At 35.8% G+C, this 17,972-nt stretch overlaps 1 protein-coding gene across 1 annotated transcript in view; it reads right to left on the reverse strand.

Annotated features, from left to right (window-relative positions):
- Window positions 1-1,911: 1,911 nt before the first annotated feature.
- Window positions 1,912-17,972, reverse strand: part of ALX1 (ALX homeobox 1) — a 16,604-nt gene continuing 543 nt past the window's right edge. The window contains exons 2-4 of the mRNA XM_026868368.1: window positions 17,652-17,956; window positions 14,058-14,186; window positions 1,912-2,232 (exon numbers count right to left, since the gene is read on the reverse strand). Coding sequence (XP_026724169.1) covers window positions 1,912-2,232; window positions 14,058-14,186; window positions 17,652-17,956 — 755 coding nt within the window. The remainder of the gene's footprint in view (window positions 2,233-14,057; window positions 14,187-17,651; window positions 17,957-17,972) is intronic.

The raw sequence follows: 17,972 nt of genomic DNA on the forward strand, positions 1-17,972 counted from the left end.
GAAGTTAATGTTTAAAAGGAGAATAAAATTACTAAACTACAAATTGGAATATACATATGTGTTAAACCTTGAGTTTATTACTAGTAGCAAATAGGACAACCTTCCTTTCAATCAGCTGTGAAATAAACTGCTGTAAAATTCCCATTTTCAACTGATCCTCCTGCTTTCAAAGTCTGTTTATTCCACAGAAAGATTACAGAATGAACCTATCTCCTATTTTTGTTTTCATGTTTAGCCTCCTGAGTGGGAGCAGAGACAATCTGAGGGTTTCTCTGAGTTAGTTTTTGTGAGCACTGGTAGTTCAGCTGTTGCTGTGATGAAATGTGCTTTCCTGATCTTCCCTTCTTCCCCCATCTGCCCTCTGTTCCTAACTAATGGTCAGAGAGAAAAGCAAGAAGGAATAGGGAGTGCCCAGAGAGTTGTATCCTGTTCTAATCACAGCCATGCAAGTCCTTCTTGATTTCAATTAATTTACTTTGCCTTTATGAACCTGAGAGACTGACTGTTGCTTTCAAAGAGGCTGACATTTCACTCATCTGAAGGAGCTTGGAATGTGACAGGGGAAAGGGAGGAGAAGTAAATCAAAGCAGATAGCAATTCTCCAGATGTAAAGTATTTTTCTTCTCTATTTTTTTTTCCACCAGAAATGTCAGAAAGTCTGCTGACATTTTAATTCCTTTGTGATAGGCTGGGAGCTGAGAGCCAAATCCTGCTGCCACTGCAGTCGAAAAGATTTTTCCTATCAACTTTAAAGAGAGCAAACCAGTCTGGAAAAAAAAAAAAAAAAAAACACCAAAACACAAATAAGCAAAGTATCAACAAACTGTAAGTAAAACTAAATTAAATGTACTGTTATAACATCTTGAGATCAGATACAGACTGAAACTGGCAAGCCTTGTTGGACTTTTTTCATTTCAATTTGACCGTAGCATAACAAAAAAGCAAGTTAGTAAGACTGGATTGGAAGCAAGACTTTGCTCTTGTGAGTTTTATTCTAAATCTGGATTCTGTTCAAAGTGTCACAGTACTATTCCATGCTCTCTTCTACTCACCTAAATTTCAAGATACATCTGCAGCCTTGAAGATTTCATTTAACCACTAGTGGACATAATCTGTGAATGTCTGAAAACTCTATTAAAAACTCTGTTCCTGCTTTTAATTATATGTTTGGAAAAAAAAAAAAAAAAAAAAAAAAAAGCCCTCATTATCTTTAATAGGAATACACTCAGGCCCATAAAATAAAAGAGTACCTTTTATTCTCATTACATTAGTTTTGCATTGATATAACTCCAACGAGCTCACATGCATTTGTTAAAACAGCAAAACTGGCTCAGAGCAGCAGCACAGTGCTGAGAGAGTTAGGTCTACAGATTCCACCTACAATATGAACGATCGTATATTTCCTTCTCTGCATCGTGTGCTTAGAGATTTACTTCATGGTTTTATATAATAAATTTATTTTCCTTTACAGAGTTGTTCCCTTATGAAGTACTCGTTTGTAAAGCATTAATTTTGTATACAAGACTCCTGAAAACCAATGGAGTAGACATATTTGCTGAATAGTTTTATTCTTTTTTGCAGATTCTATAATCATATTTCATCAACTGGTACAACAAAACATATTTCTATATAAAAACCAAAACAAAGAGGGCTTGTTGAGCTTGATGCATGGTAAATCTATTTGGTTTATTCTTAGCTTATTGTTAAATATTATATTGCATTTGTTTAAGCAGACATTGTGTATATTGTGATTTCTAGCATTCCGTACACAGCAGCTTATTGTTGTGTCCTTTAAATATGGAAAATAAAAATGTTTTCAGTTTGCTATGAAAAAAAAAAACAAAACAAAACAAAAAAACCAAAAAAAAAAAAAAAAAAAAAAAAAGGAAACGAAGACAGGGTACTGCTGTATTACATGGCCCAGGAAATATTAGCAGCATGCTCTTTGGCTTTCATCCGTAGAACTGCAATGCTGGAGGACCTCCTTTCAAACTCTGGCTTGGTTTCAAAAGCATGTCCATTGGTTGCCCCAGAAAGTAAAGAGTCAGTGAAAAAATTATTGAGGGGCATGTGGCTGAATTGATTCTGGTGGTTTGAAAATCCCGTGTAGCCAGAATCTGTCCGGGGTGAGTGGGAATAAGGCGTCATGCAGGACGACGTATCTCGTGGCAGCATGCAGGAGGTAACCACAGAACCGCTAGCCGCATTCCCTGCCCACAGATTGTTCTGAATCTGGAACATATAAAATGAATAAGATTAAATTTAGATAGTTCATCTTTTGTTTTCTGCTATGTTTGGTTTGCTTTACTTAACCACATCCATTATTAATTCTCCTCTAAAACAAGCAACAAGTGCTTAACTAGTTCTCTGCAATCATATTAGAAAATATCATGAAGACATTACATGGGTCAAAATACTGGATCATCCTTAAGCAAGGGCTGCTGAATCATATTCCTTGCTCTGTCATCCATTTGCCCCATGGCTCTGTCCTGTTTACCACTGAACCTCAGGATGCTGTCAGCCCAACTAATCAGTAAAAAATAGTGAAAGCACACAGCTGACTTCAAAGAAAAGGTGTCAGTGTCAATATTGTAGCTGTTTTCACCATAAAAGCTTCTCCTCATCAGAATTCTTTCCTAATGTAATAGTAGAAAACAGAATAAAAGGGTAAACAAAACAAACCAGAATTTCTCAAGTGACAAAGCCCAATAAATATTTGCAAAATTAAATTTTGAGAAGTCTTGCATAATTCCTTTAAAATAAATGAATCCATAAAACACAGGCATGGTTGATAATACATCCAAACCTGAAGTTGTTTCAAAGATGGTTTTAAGATAAAAATTCTTTCCATGATGCTTTTATATGAAATTATACTTGAGGCCATTTCTACTTCAGCTCTCAGCCTTAACTGGCTGCACTGTGCATCCCTGGAAACCGTTGCATGACAGACTAGGAGACAAACTTTGTGGTTACCAGCAATGTCTGCTGAAGATCTGGAGTAACCACGTATTCAAGCTTTGATGTGTAATGTCTTCTATACTTGGCAGTCACTTAAAGCCTCATCCTGAGTCTCAGGCCTTCTCCTATCATCTATGTATAGATGCTATTTCTGGATAGGTATTTTTCACTTATTTGTTTCGGGATGAACAGACAGAAATATTTTCAAGGCCTAGCACAAGTCAGATCCTGTCATTATCTCAGACTGCATTCTTTCATTCCTTCTCTATTCACTTTGTTTCAATCTAACTTCACGCTCAGCAACTGTTCTGTCTTTTTCAACTCTCTATATCTCTCTATCAGTATTATATGGATAGAATTTCTGACGATCTCTGACTTCCTTGGCCATTTCTCGCTCGCACTCACCATTATACAATATACAGCTTTATCTTTCTTCTCCACTTTTACTTATATCTCTTTCCTGAATGTTGATTTTAAATACAATATATATAAATATCATTTTTTTTTTTTTTTTTTTTTTAACTTTCCTAAACTTGTCTTCATCCTAAAAATCTGTTGTCTATTCAGTATATCATTGCTCTGATGCACTGGGATTGAGCCCACATGTCTTATTCTCTGCTATACGTTGAAGTAATTGCAGTTACTCTTTCGTTAGCACTATAAAGTGAATTCCCACTTCAAACTTAATTTTGCCTTCATGTTCCAAATCCATAGACAAAGGAATTTTGGCTTTAAGATATGTAGGTTATCTCTCTAGCTGAGTAATTTTTTTTCTGCCAAAGTAGAGGTCAGGGGAAGTAATGAATTATGACAGACATACATACACACACAGAGAATGAAAACATGCTTCTAATGCTGAGTTGTTTTTATCCCATTGTCCTATTACTTTGCAACAACACATACCCACCAAACCACCAACAAGATGAAGAAATTAATTATGGTTCACTGAACTCATGTAGCTGAGATCTAGTGCAGATAGCGGGGATGAGATAGACTCTTATTTTAAAAGATAATATTTTGAACAGTTGTATTAGCAGGGGTCATCAGGAGCTGACAAACTAATTTGGGCTCCTTGTTAATTCCAGCAGCAAGAAAAAAACAGTAAACGCTCCATTTCAGTTTCCTACAGAAGACGGGAAAAGTCATGGTGGCAACATGTCTCCCCAAACTCTTGGTCTGACCAACTCCTTGTTTACACAGACATGCATACATACATACACTCTCACGAATGCAGCTTGCCTTTCCACACACACACATACGCACAGCTCTTTGGGCACACCTCAGGCATCTCCTCCTGCATATCTTAGGTGGTCTGCTGAGAGGTAATGGAGTGAATAAGGTGCCTGGGAAAGGATATCGAGGATTTTTCCTCCTTCTTGTGGGCCTCCTGAGATCTACAGGAGGAAAGAGACTCTAGTGAGAGTTTCAGAACTTTCCAGTTCCTCTCCTTCCCTCCTCCCTTTATCAGTTTTTAGAAAACTCTCAAACATTTTCCCATAAACCTCAGATGCCTTATTGCTCTTTAATTAAACCACCTGAGCCAGTTTTGACTTATAATCATAAAAACTTGTTTTGGATATTCAGAGAACAGGTGGTTTATCTGGGGATATCTTATCTGGACCAATGTGAACCACTGTCTTGCTTACATTGCATTCAACCACACAGAACATTCCCACAAAGATCAGTACATCTCTTACGACTCAGGATTCAGGGACTACTGAGTGTCCTATTGCCTGGAAGTTTTCTCAGATCCTAGTACAGATTTACAGAATATGACAGGAAGGAAACAAGAGACCCTGAAAGAGCTGGAAAGAGTGGTAGTTAAATGTATGGCAACTGAGAAGTTATCCGCTAGGACTTATAAGGCTCACTGCCTTCTCAGACTTAATGAGTTTGGAACTACATAGCATGTGATTACAGTACAGAAGGGAGTAGTAAAGAAGCTGAAAGACTATAAGATCTAGAAAATATTCCACTTTAATTAAAAGCTCAAGCTGCACACATTCTGTCTTAATCATGAACTGGGAAAATCAGGAACCGAGTCATCCATACAAAAGTCGTCTTTTGGTTGTTGCTGCTCAGGAACACTAGAAACTTTTAGTTGTACTTTATTGTATTGCATGGCTACATTTATGTTTCTTGCAGCAACAGTGACAGACTAAACAACTGCTGGGGTTTTCTTTCCCTTTCTTCCTACAAAAGAAGTCACCCATTTCTATTTCCACATTTCTATTTCTGTTCCATTTCAGTTTGTTTTGCTTATACAACTCTTTACCGAATTGAAACAGAGAGGTGATACAACTATAAAAGAATCCAGGAAAAAAAAAAAAAAAAAAAGTATATTTCAAACACATGCACTCAGAATTCCATTCTTTCTGATGGTATTTCCAGGCCAAATGGTTAGTCTCAGAACCTTCGCAAGAGGATGAATTTGCCCAGGGAGAGACTAGTTCATCTCTGCCGCATATAATACAGGAGCTAATTCTGAAGGAACTCATCATCTCTCAAGCTAACTCACACAAAACAAAGTCTCATTTATCTGACTTGCTAAGATTTCTTTCTAAGAAACGCTATGCCAAACTACGCCAACTACCGCAGTTGTCCAGGTTGCACAGATATAATTATAGGGAGAAGTTTCCTAAATAATCTGTTTAAATAGGAACATGCATGAGTTTGCCTTTAATACACTCATGATGGGAAGACTTCAAAAGGTTCAGAGGCTCAGCCTGAAAGTGCCCAATAACCTACGTGGTCTGGAGGTATCACAAAATCACTTTTTCCTTCCATATTTCTAGCAGTTCGGTTTGCAGTAAACTAAGTTTGGTACCACAAATTTTCCTGATATTTTTATCCTAGACAAATGTCTTTCAATTTAACTTCAGTGAGATTTCACAGGTGTAAATGAGAACAGAATTCATCTGCAAATCTCCTAAAACATACCAATGTCTTGTTAAAGAAATATGTTCACAAACTAGTCATTCCTAATACTTTCAAAGGTTTGCCCTAGGTTTCTTCCTTAGAGGAAGGAATCCAAATTAGTAAACTTAACTTCAGAAATGCCACAGAATGCTAGAAAAGTTTTACATCTTCTCTCATGAGACACTTAACGCTTTTCAAAAGAATCAACCATATCAATATTCTATTCATTTTAGTTGGTCAAGTGACTTCATTTTTGATAACAGATTTTCATTTCTTAGCAAGGATTTACAACATAAATATCTTGTAGTAAAATTTAGGTGCAGAAGGTATTTCTGTATTAAAAATAAATACAGTAATGTTTTACAATAAGTCAGAATTATCAGATCTTATTCTGGTATGTTGGAAGGAAAAGGGACATTATGTACATGAATTTAAAGAAAATATTTTTCCTCTTAAACTCTTGTGTGATCCATGAACTGTATAAAAGGCAATTCAGGGACTGTGAATGAGGCTATACATACAGTACATCTCTGGTTTCTGTTAACATCACAAACAACTTGAGCTTTGCTCTTGTGGTTACCATGAAATTACCAGAGCCCTTCAATATATTTACCTACTGTATATTTTATACACACACACGCACACAGCTTTCCTGATAGAAGAAAAAAGTAGGATTTCATAGCTGTGACAAGAACATAACTGGAGAGTTATGGCTGATAACATGGTTATGATATCATTTCCTAAGCATATGACCTTCTGCTTGACACTGAGGAAGAATATTAGCTGAAGTAATTGGTCATCCCACTCGGTGTTATTGCTTTATTTCTGTCAAAATTTCATGCTCATGAAGATTCAACCATCTTACACAGCACCTGGAGAAATTACGTAAACTCAAATCTCCACATTTTCTGAGAGTTCTACTATCACTTACCCATCTTTGGTTCTCCCATCACCAAATGTCTTGACTCATGCTAGCTGAGTCACCTGCTTATCCAGACTGGAGTCTGTTTCCAACAGTCACATATATAAGCACACACATCTTCTATTTGAGTGGACATGTATTTTAGTGCTTCACATGGGAAACTAAATATTAATCTCTTTTAAGATCTCTAAATATGAAGTAATATTATTGTTGCTGTTGTTACTGTATTACATAATATATGTTATATGCTATTATAATTACTCAAATAATTAGAAACTGCACATTGATTCTGTTTTCAGGATGTTCTTGGGCTTTGCAAGGGAGACAACAGTGGCACTAACTACAGTTAAGAATTTACTTAATTATAGAAAACATGAGTGTCAAAGAATTAAATCTTTGTCATTCCTCTCTTTGTGTGAAGCAACAAGCCTAATGCTGCCCAGAAAACATGAAACCTGTGCTTGCATAGGGAGCTACTTCAGACAGATGAAATGATAGTGTACAACTCGTGATCTATAGGCTGTTCCTAGTCCATCAGCACAAATAATTTGGTCTGTCACTTGCCACAGTATGTTTTTTTTCTGGGGTCCTTAAGAACATAAAAAGTATGGGCAGAGATTTGCCTGTACTTCTTGAATTTGCAGATTCATAGACACTCAGAATAATTTAAACTGAAAAGGACCTCCGGGATTATTGTTTCAAACCCTTGCTCACAGCTAACTTTGAATTTATATCAGGTTACTCAAGGCCTATCCAATCACATTTTAAGTAGCTCCAGGTAGAGAGATTCAATAACTTCTATGAGGAACTTGTTCCAAGATTTTACTACTCTCATTGTATTTTTTCCCTTTATATCTAGACAGAATACTTCTTGGTGTAATTTGTGATCATTTTATAGGAGCTGTTAGACTTAACGAACATGTGAAGATCTTCTGTACTGTATTGAGTTCACACACATATGAGAGAGCTGCAGCACACCATTTTCAAATATGTCCATAAAATGCAAGTTGGCCCTTGGTAGTGAGAGACTTAATGCTACAGCTCTAAAATATGTGATAGACCCATTTAGTCCACATTTAGGTCTTACATTTAGTGGCCAAAATAAAAATCTCTTCCTTTGATTCTACGTTTAACAAGTTTGCTAAGGTGTAAAATAATGCAGAATTTGCAAAGTCATCAAGCTTTCATTCTTGTACAGGATGCTTTGTATATAAACTGCCACTACTTCCTACTGCAATCTCAGGGCCAGTTACAATAAGAATTAATTGTGTTTCACATCTATGATACAGTTAAAGACAAAATTTCATACTTTGAAAATACTATTAAAAAGAAGTTTCCATCTCAGAAAAAATGTATTCGCCTTATAATTAAGCCCCAGCTAAAATTACCCACACACTTAAAGAAATACGTTTCACAAACAAAACAAACAAACAAAAAGAAAGCAATAAACCAAATGTTGAGACTGTGAGGATGACCACATACAGTGATGGTTTAGAACAAAGAGAAAATAAAAGCACAGTGCACAAACCATTTTGTGTGGAACAGACACCCCCCAAACTATTAAAAATGTTACTCTTGTTGGAAGATCAGCCACAGCAGTACAAGTCAGCACATATGTAGCAACTAACATACCATGCAGGTGGTGGCCTAGCCTGAGCTCCATGCTGTCACAGCTAGACAGCTTGAATATATGATAAAACTTCTTTGAAGCTAGCTCAGATATGTCTACCACATCTACTCCTACTTAATCAGTGTACCCACAGCCTTAATGTACTATGTGATTAACTGTCATTTACACGTCTACTACAGTTAAAATAATTTTGAAGTCATATAACATGTGGTGTCTAATATATGCCATATAAAAGATTTAATTGGAGCATGTAACTAAGTTTATTGCTAATGAGAATTATCCATATGTACCAAGGCTAGAGCAGAAGTATAATGATGATCCAAGGACTTAGTACATAACACATGTATACAGATACCACTTCTACACTCTTTGATTGCCAAAACAAATCATGTGATTTGTTTTGTACTGTTCAACATTTAAAATTTGATTTATCAGTCTGGTGGATGTAATGTAAACTTCATCCTCCTCCTTCTATTTTTGAGATTTCAACATTCTTCCTTCTTTATACACCTGTATCACTCCAGTTCCTACACCTTTAACATGCTTTTGTCTCCTTGGGATTCCCTCCTTCACTAGGCTGGTTTTTAAAAAAAAAAAATAAAATAAAAAAAAATTCAGTCCTATCCAACTATTGCCTGCATTTTCAAGTAAATAAGAGAAGCAAACAATACATTTCACACGTGATAGTAAGAGGGAAACTATAACAGTGTAACAGGATAAATCCTTTCAGAAGAACTTAGAAAAATAACAAAAAAAAAAAAAGAGCTAGACCCAAAGAACAAGCAAATAGAAAAGATGAAAAGTATGGAAAGAGTTTAGGTGGGGCAAAATGTTGCCTCTTATATCTACTTTTCAAGGATACAATTTAATGTTTATTTATATACTGATGCACTGATAACATCTTTATAAATTTAACTCATACAGAGAAATCTGGAGGTTTGTAGATACTTGTGTAGGCTTTTGATCAAATTTCACTCGTGTGTAAATAAGGAGGAGATAAAATTGAATTTTGTCCCAGGCTTTTTGGTCCCTTGCTACTTCTCATACTTAAACATTAAATCTGACAAGGTCAAGCACCCTTTGTAGCATCAGAAATCTCACTTGGCATAGGACAGTAAAAGTAGCCTAGGAAAGACCAATAAGGTAAGAGAAGACCAAGACTAAGCAACCTTTTCATTATTCCTCTCCCAACACATAATATATATATCCATCTAAGATAACTATAGATGTCTGCAGCTGAACCAGACAGCAGGGAAAAAAATACATTTCTAGAGATCATCTTACCTATTTTATACTTTAGGAAAACTTCTTTGAACAGGTTTTCAACAACTTTAAAGGGAACCCATCTCTGTTCTAAAAGTCCTTTTGGTTGTTTCCTAAACGAAAATGTCTAATATTTATCTGACCACCAATTGCCTCCCCTGAAGGGTGCATCCTTCTTGTAAGTCCTGTTCATCAGCACTGTAACCATGTAACCATGTCTCAGATAGCTCAGTACATCTCTAACAATGCTAGACACTGTATTTTGGTGACCAAATCAAGTACAACTTGTTTACTAACATTTACTCAGATGAATTGAAGCAAACACCTCCATAAAGTGAATCTACACTTATTTCCCCCCATGTTATGCCACCTCTTAGCTTTTATACCGTCAGCAGAATACAGCTAGTTAGCTCTGAGGCTCAAAGTGTCTGGGATGAGTTTTAACCAGTGAATTGTTTTCTGAGTGCACTTTAGATGACTTAGACCACAATGTGTTGCATCTGTAAGAGAAACTTGAAGCTTAAATAGTGAAACTGCAAACTTTTACTAAAATGAATTAAAAGCACTGTATATAATATTTACCTAGAAAAATCCGATCTTTAGCATAATTTTCTCAAAAGTTAAATATTTCATCTGAGATAAAACAACAACACTGGTATTTTTAATGTTAAAGCCTAGAAAAAACATGTGAATAACAGATGATTGTCCTGGAATATTGTACTAACTGTCTTCTGCAATCCAGATCTTGCCAGTACAATTAAAGATGTATGTATGAAGAATTTGGACAGTTTAGGAGATACTGAACTTCTTGGCAGCCAGCTGAGTAATTATTTTGTACAATAAGGAACACCTGAAGTCAACATACTGGAAAAATAATTAAGGTTAGACTGAATTAGCAAAGTAAAGAATTATGATCTACGAAAAAAAAAAAATATATTGTTTATTATTATTTTGAAAATAAAGATGTGTAATTTAATAACAAAATTAGACTGTATTATAGAAATGGGGGTTGGACCAGACCACCTCCAGAGAACCCTTCCAACTTCAACCATTCTCTGATTCAGTGCCAACCTTCTATGTGAACTAAGTTGAAAAGATCATTTCCTCACAGGAAAACCTTCCAGGTTTATATAGTCACACAATGCATAACAACATCATGTTCTTAATTTGTACTTGATGAAGATAATTGGTGAAGAGACTAAGCAGAGGTCTCCACACCCTCTTTTGACTGCAAAAGAGACTGACGTTTCTGCTGGAATGTAAGTGGGATGTCTGTTTTGTGAACATATCCATGGTGGGGTTCAAAACAGAAATCTTCAGGCTGCAAATTCATATAATTCACACCAGAAATTCACATTTCTTCCTGTTCCTTCTGCCACACAGCAGTACATATCTCAGCTTGATTTCATCATTTTTCAACATTATTCTTATATTTTTTTGTCAGCAACAGAGAGTCTGTTTTCCTCCATGTTAATAAAGGCTCCATAAATAAGCTCTAGTGATCTGTATTCCACAATCCCCAAGAAAAACTAGTTACTCAGTAGTATGGCAAAGCTTGTCTAATATTTACTGATGTCAGTGTCACAGTAAGAGTGCTTGTACACATGGGAGAAAAAAAAAAAAATAAAGAGGTTAAAAAAGGAAAAGAAAAAAAAAGGATACTTGATTTATTTTCTTGCATTAACTACACTGAAAATCTACAACACTAAAGCCAAACAAGAAGCTAACAATTTTAAATATCTCATTCTGCCTGAACTGTGGGATAGATTAATGAGTTTATAGAAAGTCATGGACTTTATATTTATTTTCCATAAGTGGGGCATTTATAAATGGACATCTAGTTCAAAAGATTTCAATGTAGTAATGTTAATGGTCATTGGTTTTCATATAGATTTTCATTGTCTCAAGCGTTCTTACTGGAAATGTTACGTATATGATATAGACATGGTTTTACTGAAGGTAAGGATTTAAGACCTTGAAACTATGAAGAATTACCACCAGTTCAGCAAGAACATGAACGTGCATTGACTGTTCTGTGATAATTGCTGATATAAGATATAAATGGATACCTATACATATTCCAGCATACAGCAAAGTACTCGCTTTCTTCACTGTGGAGTAAGATACCTTGTTTTTATTATGCAGCCAAACTATGCATGCGAACACTCAACTGAAATAGCCAATATAAAGTGGACTCACACCTTCATTTAGCTCTTTGTTCCTGTTCATGAAGTACAGTACAGTACAACGCAATTTTCTCATGGAGGTGACCAGACTCAATTACATGATTGTGCCCATGTGTTTACCTGCAGTGTGTTAGCCTGTGGTTGTAGGTAAGTACCACATATTTATGTTTATGAATGAGTATACATTTTATATTTCTACATATTTTAGAGTTCCTTTATTTAAGATTATGGTACTGACATTTCCATTTCAATCTCCTGGGTTTAAGAACTTATAAATTACTCATGGAAATTTTTGCCAGACTGAAACTTAGTTTTGTCGTCAGCCTCAGAAAGACGTTTTTTAACAAATTCATAAAGAGAAATGCAGTGAATTCACTCATCTTTATAACAACCTGAAAGTATAGAATAGATATTTCATTGTGTTTAGATTGTTATGGATGTTATTCTCATGGAATTTGTTTCTTTTTTAAGAACTTTAATTTTAGGACAACAATCTTAAGTGCTTACCAATGATTTGCATTATTCCATTATATTTGGCTAATGGGAGTTCTGCCAGTTGGGAAAGTTTGAAGATGCAGTCCTACTAAAAATAAAATATGAGCTTGAAGACACAAAATTTAGTCTAAAGAATTAAGTCAGAGATAAAAAGCCCAGAGCTTAAGTATTATTCCTTATATCATCTGCTGTGATGCTATAGATAAGTCAGAAAGGCCTCCAGAAGATACTTGAACACCTTGAGTGAGATCTGTGAGTGACCATGCATCTCTGTCTTTGCGACTCTACCTAGGTTTCTTTATGGTCTTTTTGCATACTTCCACGCAGGTTGGTCTCAAACAAGTATTGTGTCCTCCTACTTAAACACAGAGTGTATCATGCAGTAGTTTCTGATGTAATTTGGTCTAGTGCACTATTACATTATAAAATTAAAACAGGCAGACTTATAAGTGCCACCAGATCTGAAATGGTTGTATCCCTGTTCTGAGCTGCTGGAACACAAAGCATCTCTGGCCCAAGCACCAAACCTCGTAACATGCAACCTCCTCAGAGGTAAAGCACTTCAAGCAGGGTAGATGACACGTGGGCTCAAGTCCTCTGGTTCAAAACTAGTCACATTCAGTCTGTGTAGAGTGTGACCAAAGCAAGCCCACTTAATGAGTCTGTTCTTAAGGCTGCCAGAGGTACTGCTGCCTAATGAACTAGAAGAGCATCAGGACACTAGCAGTGGAAGGACTCTACCACAGGGAGCCATACAATATTTTTGCTTTGCATGGTGCTTTTATTTTTAATTATGTGGTAAAAGCAATGGGAAGCTAGAGACATGAAAAACAATGGCTTCAGAATAAAAGTATTAAATGTACTAAAACAAGCAAGCAGAAAAACAATAGCAGAGAGTGAGGCAAGGCAGTAAACCAAAGGACTGGAGAACAGAGACAGAAGATTAGGATCTTATTACACAGTATACCTTACTATATACTAACAGAGCACTGAAAAAGAAAAAAATAAATTAAACTCACTACTACGGTCAGAGAGAGAGCTTTCTTGTCTCTCTGCCTCCCTCTCCCAGTCATATACATTCAGTTCTGATTTTACATGACCACAATATGGTTTCATGCTAGTAGAAGACTTGTATTCAATGGTCTACTGAGGTCCATAAAGAAATGGTGTGTGTTTAATACATCAGAAGGAAGCTTTCTAAGAGATCACATAGTTTATGCCTCATCTTACCAAAGCGTACAAGACCAGAGTTGTTAAGATTGTTGTGCCTGTGAATACAAGTATCCCAGAAAAGAAATCCTGACTTTACTGTGGTCAGAATTACATCATTCTTGTCCATCTCAATGGGTCTAGACTTCCCCCGGAATTTGTGTATGGACCTAAAAGTGATGCAGATCTCCACATAATTTTATGTGCAGAAAAGACTTAGCTGCACAACCATGTTACCAGGCATTCTCAGTATATAACTTAACTCTGCAGCTCCTAAGATTGTTGTTTAAGAAATACTTGTATTTTAAGAGTTAATTGTTCATATTAGATGTCAGAACTGTTGTTCACAGTGGCAGGTGCTGTTGACATGTCTAAAGAACACAAAAAGCTAAACACAGAAAAGTCTTCATGCATCTTCTGTGCATGTGTATGCCTAAGGATGGAAGAGAAGGTAAATGCAGAACCTTTACCATACCTGAGGGTAGCTGTCAGTCCTTGGAAGAACAGATATATCATAGGTGGCTGCAAAATGGCTCTTAGCTTGCTGAATCTGGCCATAGCGTTCTCTTTTCCTCCATTTTGCTCTTCGATTCTGGAACCAAACCTATAGTGTATGAGGAAACAATCATCAAGGTAAACTCAATTACATACTGTGCAGAGTTTTAGGAAAAAGCCAAGAGATTTTGGACAGTAGCTTTGAAAATTTCTGTTTATCTTAGAAAGGGAATTTCTCTGCCTGAGGATGAATTTCTTGCAGTTTCAGTCTTCTCAGCGTCAAACCCACTTGTTATTTCTGGCTGTTTTAAAAGTATGCATTGTGTCCTTTCTAAAAAAAAAAAAAAAAAAAAAAAAAAAAAAAAAAAAGACAGAGGAAACATCAGTCTGCTAAGCAGTGCTAATCTTGACACATTTCTATTCTGTAGAAGAAAATCACCAAGTAGCAGCAAATTAAATTGTAAAGAAACTTTCTCTTAATTTCACATGCCCACATGATCTGCCTCCTAGAAGTATACATAACTTTTATCAAGTGTAGTAATGAAAAGAGTAATCAGGAAGGCTAACAGGGCAAGAAGATGACAAAAAAATCATGAGAACACAGAGTGTTTTAAAATATTACGACATTTTTTTTCACATTTGTGTTAGGTGATATCTGTTCTGATAACGGAAAACTAAAGAATGATGCTTTATATTTAGTCTATGAAAAAATTTAGACCTGAAAAAATGCCTTCTTGCCAACTAAAAGCTACTTTCTTTATACTTAAATAACCTTTGGGCTGTTCTGTAGTATTCTGAGGGTCAGCTCTTTTCTCAAAACATATTATATGCACATTTCTTGCTGTGACTGATATCTGTCATTGTCCTGTAGTCTTAATTTTTTTTTTCTTTCAGTTTAGGTTGGACAGGCTGAGATTTATCCAGATGAATTAAAGGGATTGTTAAGAAAAGTAACTGTTCCTTTACAGAAGTAGTACTATCCAACCAAGTCTTTATTGTTCAGCTATGAGCAAACTCATTCTGACTCTTTTTAAAGAAGTCACACTACTAACAGAACCATTACTTTTTAATGGAAACAATGTCATTGATTAGTCTTCCTGCTAAATGGATCATGAATCCATTTGGATAGATACATACATTAATAGATATTTTATTTTTTTTTTTGTATAGACACTGCCTGTGAATCCCATTTTGAGGGATGTTTTCTGATCTCTGATGGTGGGATATTTAAAATAACACTGCTTGTTTTATAATTAAGTTTTTGCCTTGAACTCAACTGTCTTTTGATGCTGCTTAAGCAAGCAGGGCATAATTTTACTCTTTTTAATTCGCAAGGATTTGTTGCAAATTTTATATGTGTAATCTTTTAAAAGGTACTCAGCAATCAAAGCAAGGCCTGTGCATGTAACTGCTGAGTATATATTGTTTAGAGAAAAAAAAAAATTGTCCTGTCTCCACAGGCGGCATCAAGAACACGCTAAGGGAATTTAGTATGAAGCTCTTTCACTGAAAAAAAGACCTTGACAATCTCCTTAAAATGGGTGCCAATTACTTCACTGAAGTGCAGCAGGAAAGAGAACAACTTAGATAAATTAGGTTCAGGTTGGCTCTCTCTGCATGTATGCAGGACAAATATTAAATTGGATGTTGATGAAATGGCGGTGAAGGGAAATGGGTAAGGTATCCAGCTGATCACTCTGCTAAACTAAATCAAACAATTTGCTTTAATTTATAGTAACTAAATGAGAAAAAAGTACACATTTTTTTCCTTTGACAATCCCCCAAAATGTTTCTGTTTACATCACTTTACTAGAAACTGACTCTTGGCAGAGATAAAGTAACCATTTGCCTCCACAAAGCAATGTAAAAATCTGCTGCTTGTTATCCTTGAATTGCCAGATGCTTGCCTCTAATGATGTAAGGCCTTTTAAATTGCTTAATCTTGTGATGGAATACTCTTGCTACTCTGGATAAAAATGATCACCATTTCCTTTCATATTTAACATATGCGAAATGCAAAAAGATCAGTTATCTTTTAAGAAAGGGGAGAACGTGTCTAAATAAAATAACAATGCATATTCTGTGAGTCTGGTGCAGACATATATATTTTTATATTTTCTCTCTTATTTTTAATACTTTTACCATATGAAGCTTCTAGAAACAGAAAATAATGTGATAAAAATTCAGTTGACATATTTTAGCCCATATGTTCCCTCCTTGTTCTGACTATTAATTTATTCTTGGAATAGTTATCATTGTTCCAGAATTATGCAATTGTAAGAACAGTGTTTTAACATTATGCCGTCTTCTTTTTAAGTCAAGGCTAAATCCTAATGAATGGAAGTCATATTTGGAAAACTGTACCAAATTCAGATGGAGAGGGATTGCACAGAGACTGAAGAGTTAAAAGCCACTGAACTAAATTCCATCAGCATCACTGCTATCATGTCGATGTAACTGACACACGATTTTGGACTCTGTTTTTGAATGACAGCAGTGAATACGCTGTCTGGTTGAATAGACATGAGGAGAACACTTCTTTATAAAATTAATTAGCAGAGTTCATTTCTGAAAGTGATCCTCGTTTAATTTCAGTCATATGCATGTGCACTGACGTCTATTTCTTTATATGCATGTGCGAGTATGTGTTTAATTACAAGTTGTGAAGTTGTTATCATATTCAAGTCACTAAATTAAAAAAAATTAATCCCAGTCTGCAAGAATCAACAGGATTGATATTCCCTAAATTGAAATTATGAGTATCACCAGAGTGGAGAATACCTCTAAAAATAGGATAAACTCGCAAAATGCAGCTCACACTCTTTTCTAAGGGAATATCTCTAAGTGGGGGAAGGGCTGCATTTCCTGGATATTTAGCTTCTTTTCTCACCATTACACATCTAAAGCCATAAATACTGTTGAGATTACTATATGGGTATATACTGAATGAATCAGTTACACAAGTTTAAAACCCAACAAATGTACTTCCTAATTTTGTGATATTTAAACTCATTCCATACAACAAATATCAAAGGATTGCATGCTTGCTTTACACAGACACAAACACACACACACACACAGAGATATATTTATACACATTTATGTATAAGCAGTTTCACTTCATATTCTTTGGATGGAAACAAGGAATTTCCTTACTTTTTAGATTGTACTTTTCATGCTGTAACTCACAAAATCCTCTGCATCCAAGCTCTGCATTGTCATCACTCTGAACTACATGCAAAACATCTTTTTAATGGGATCTTTACATATAACACTTTTTGTATTTGCTGCCTGGAATTCTGACAGTAAAACAGGATTACCAGAGATCAAGACTACTTTACTATTGATGTTGTTTTCTCATCCTTTAAACAGGTTTCTAGAATAACAACACAAGCTATTTAAAAAAATAACGTTACCTTAGTACTGCAGCATAACAGCTCATATCCATAAAGAAATAAAGCAAAATCAGCTATTTACTTTAGCTTTATGGACTTTTGTACAATCCCCAAGAGAGTCGTTTACCAGTTCCTACAATGCACGACTTATCATGGAAATGCAGAAGTTTGGTTCCTACCTGGACTCTGGCCTCAGTGAGCTCTGTTCTCAGAGCTAGCTGTTCCCTTACATAGACATCAGGGTAGTGAGTTTTCTGAAATACTTTCTCCAGTTCCTCCAGCTGCAAACTGGTGAAAGTTGTTCTGTGCCTCCTCTTCTTACTGCTGGAGACATTACTGTCACACTTATCACCGAGTTCATCCAGTTCCCCCTTCTCCTGCATCCCTTTCACTGGAGACATCCTGAGATTGTTGCAATTGTCCATGGGCCTGCTCAGCTCTGCGTGAAGAGGCTGTCCTTCCACTTTAGTAATCCCATAGTTCACTGTACACAAGCTGTC

This window comes from Athene cunicularia (genome assembly GCF_003259725.1).
Source record: "Athene cunicularia isolate RWA chromosome 1 unlocalized genomic scaffold, athCun1 chr1_part2, whole genome shotgun sequence".
NCBI lineage: Eukaryota > Metazoa > Chordata > Aves > Strigiformes > Strigidae > Athene > Athene cunicularia.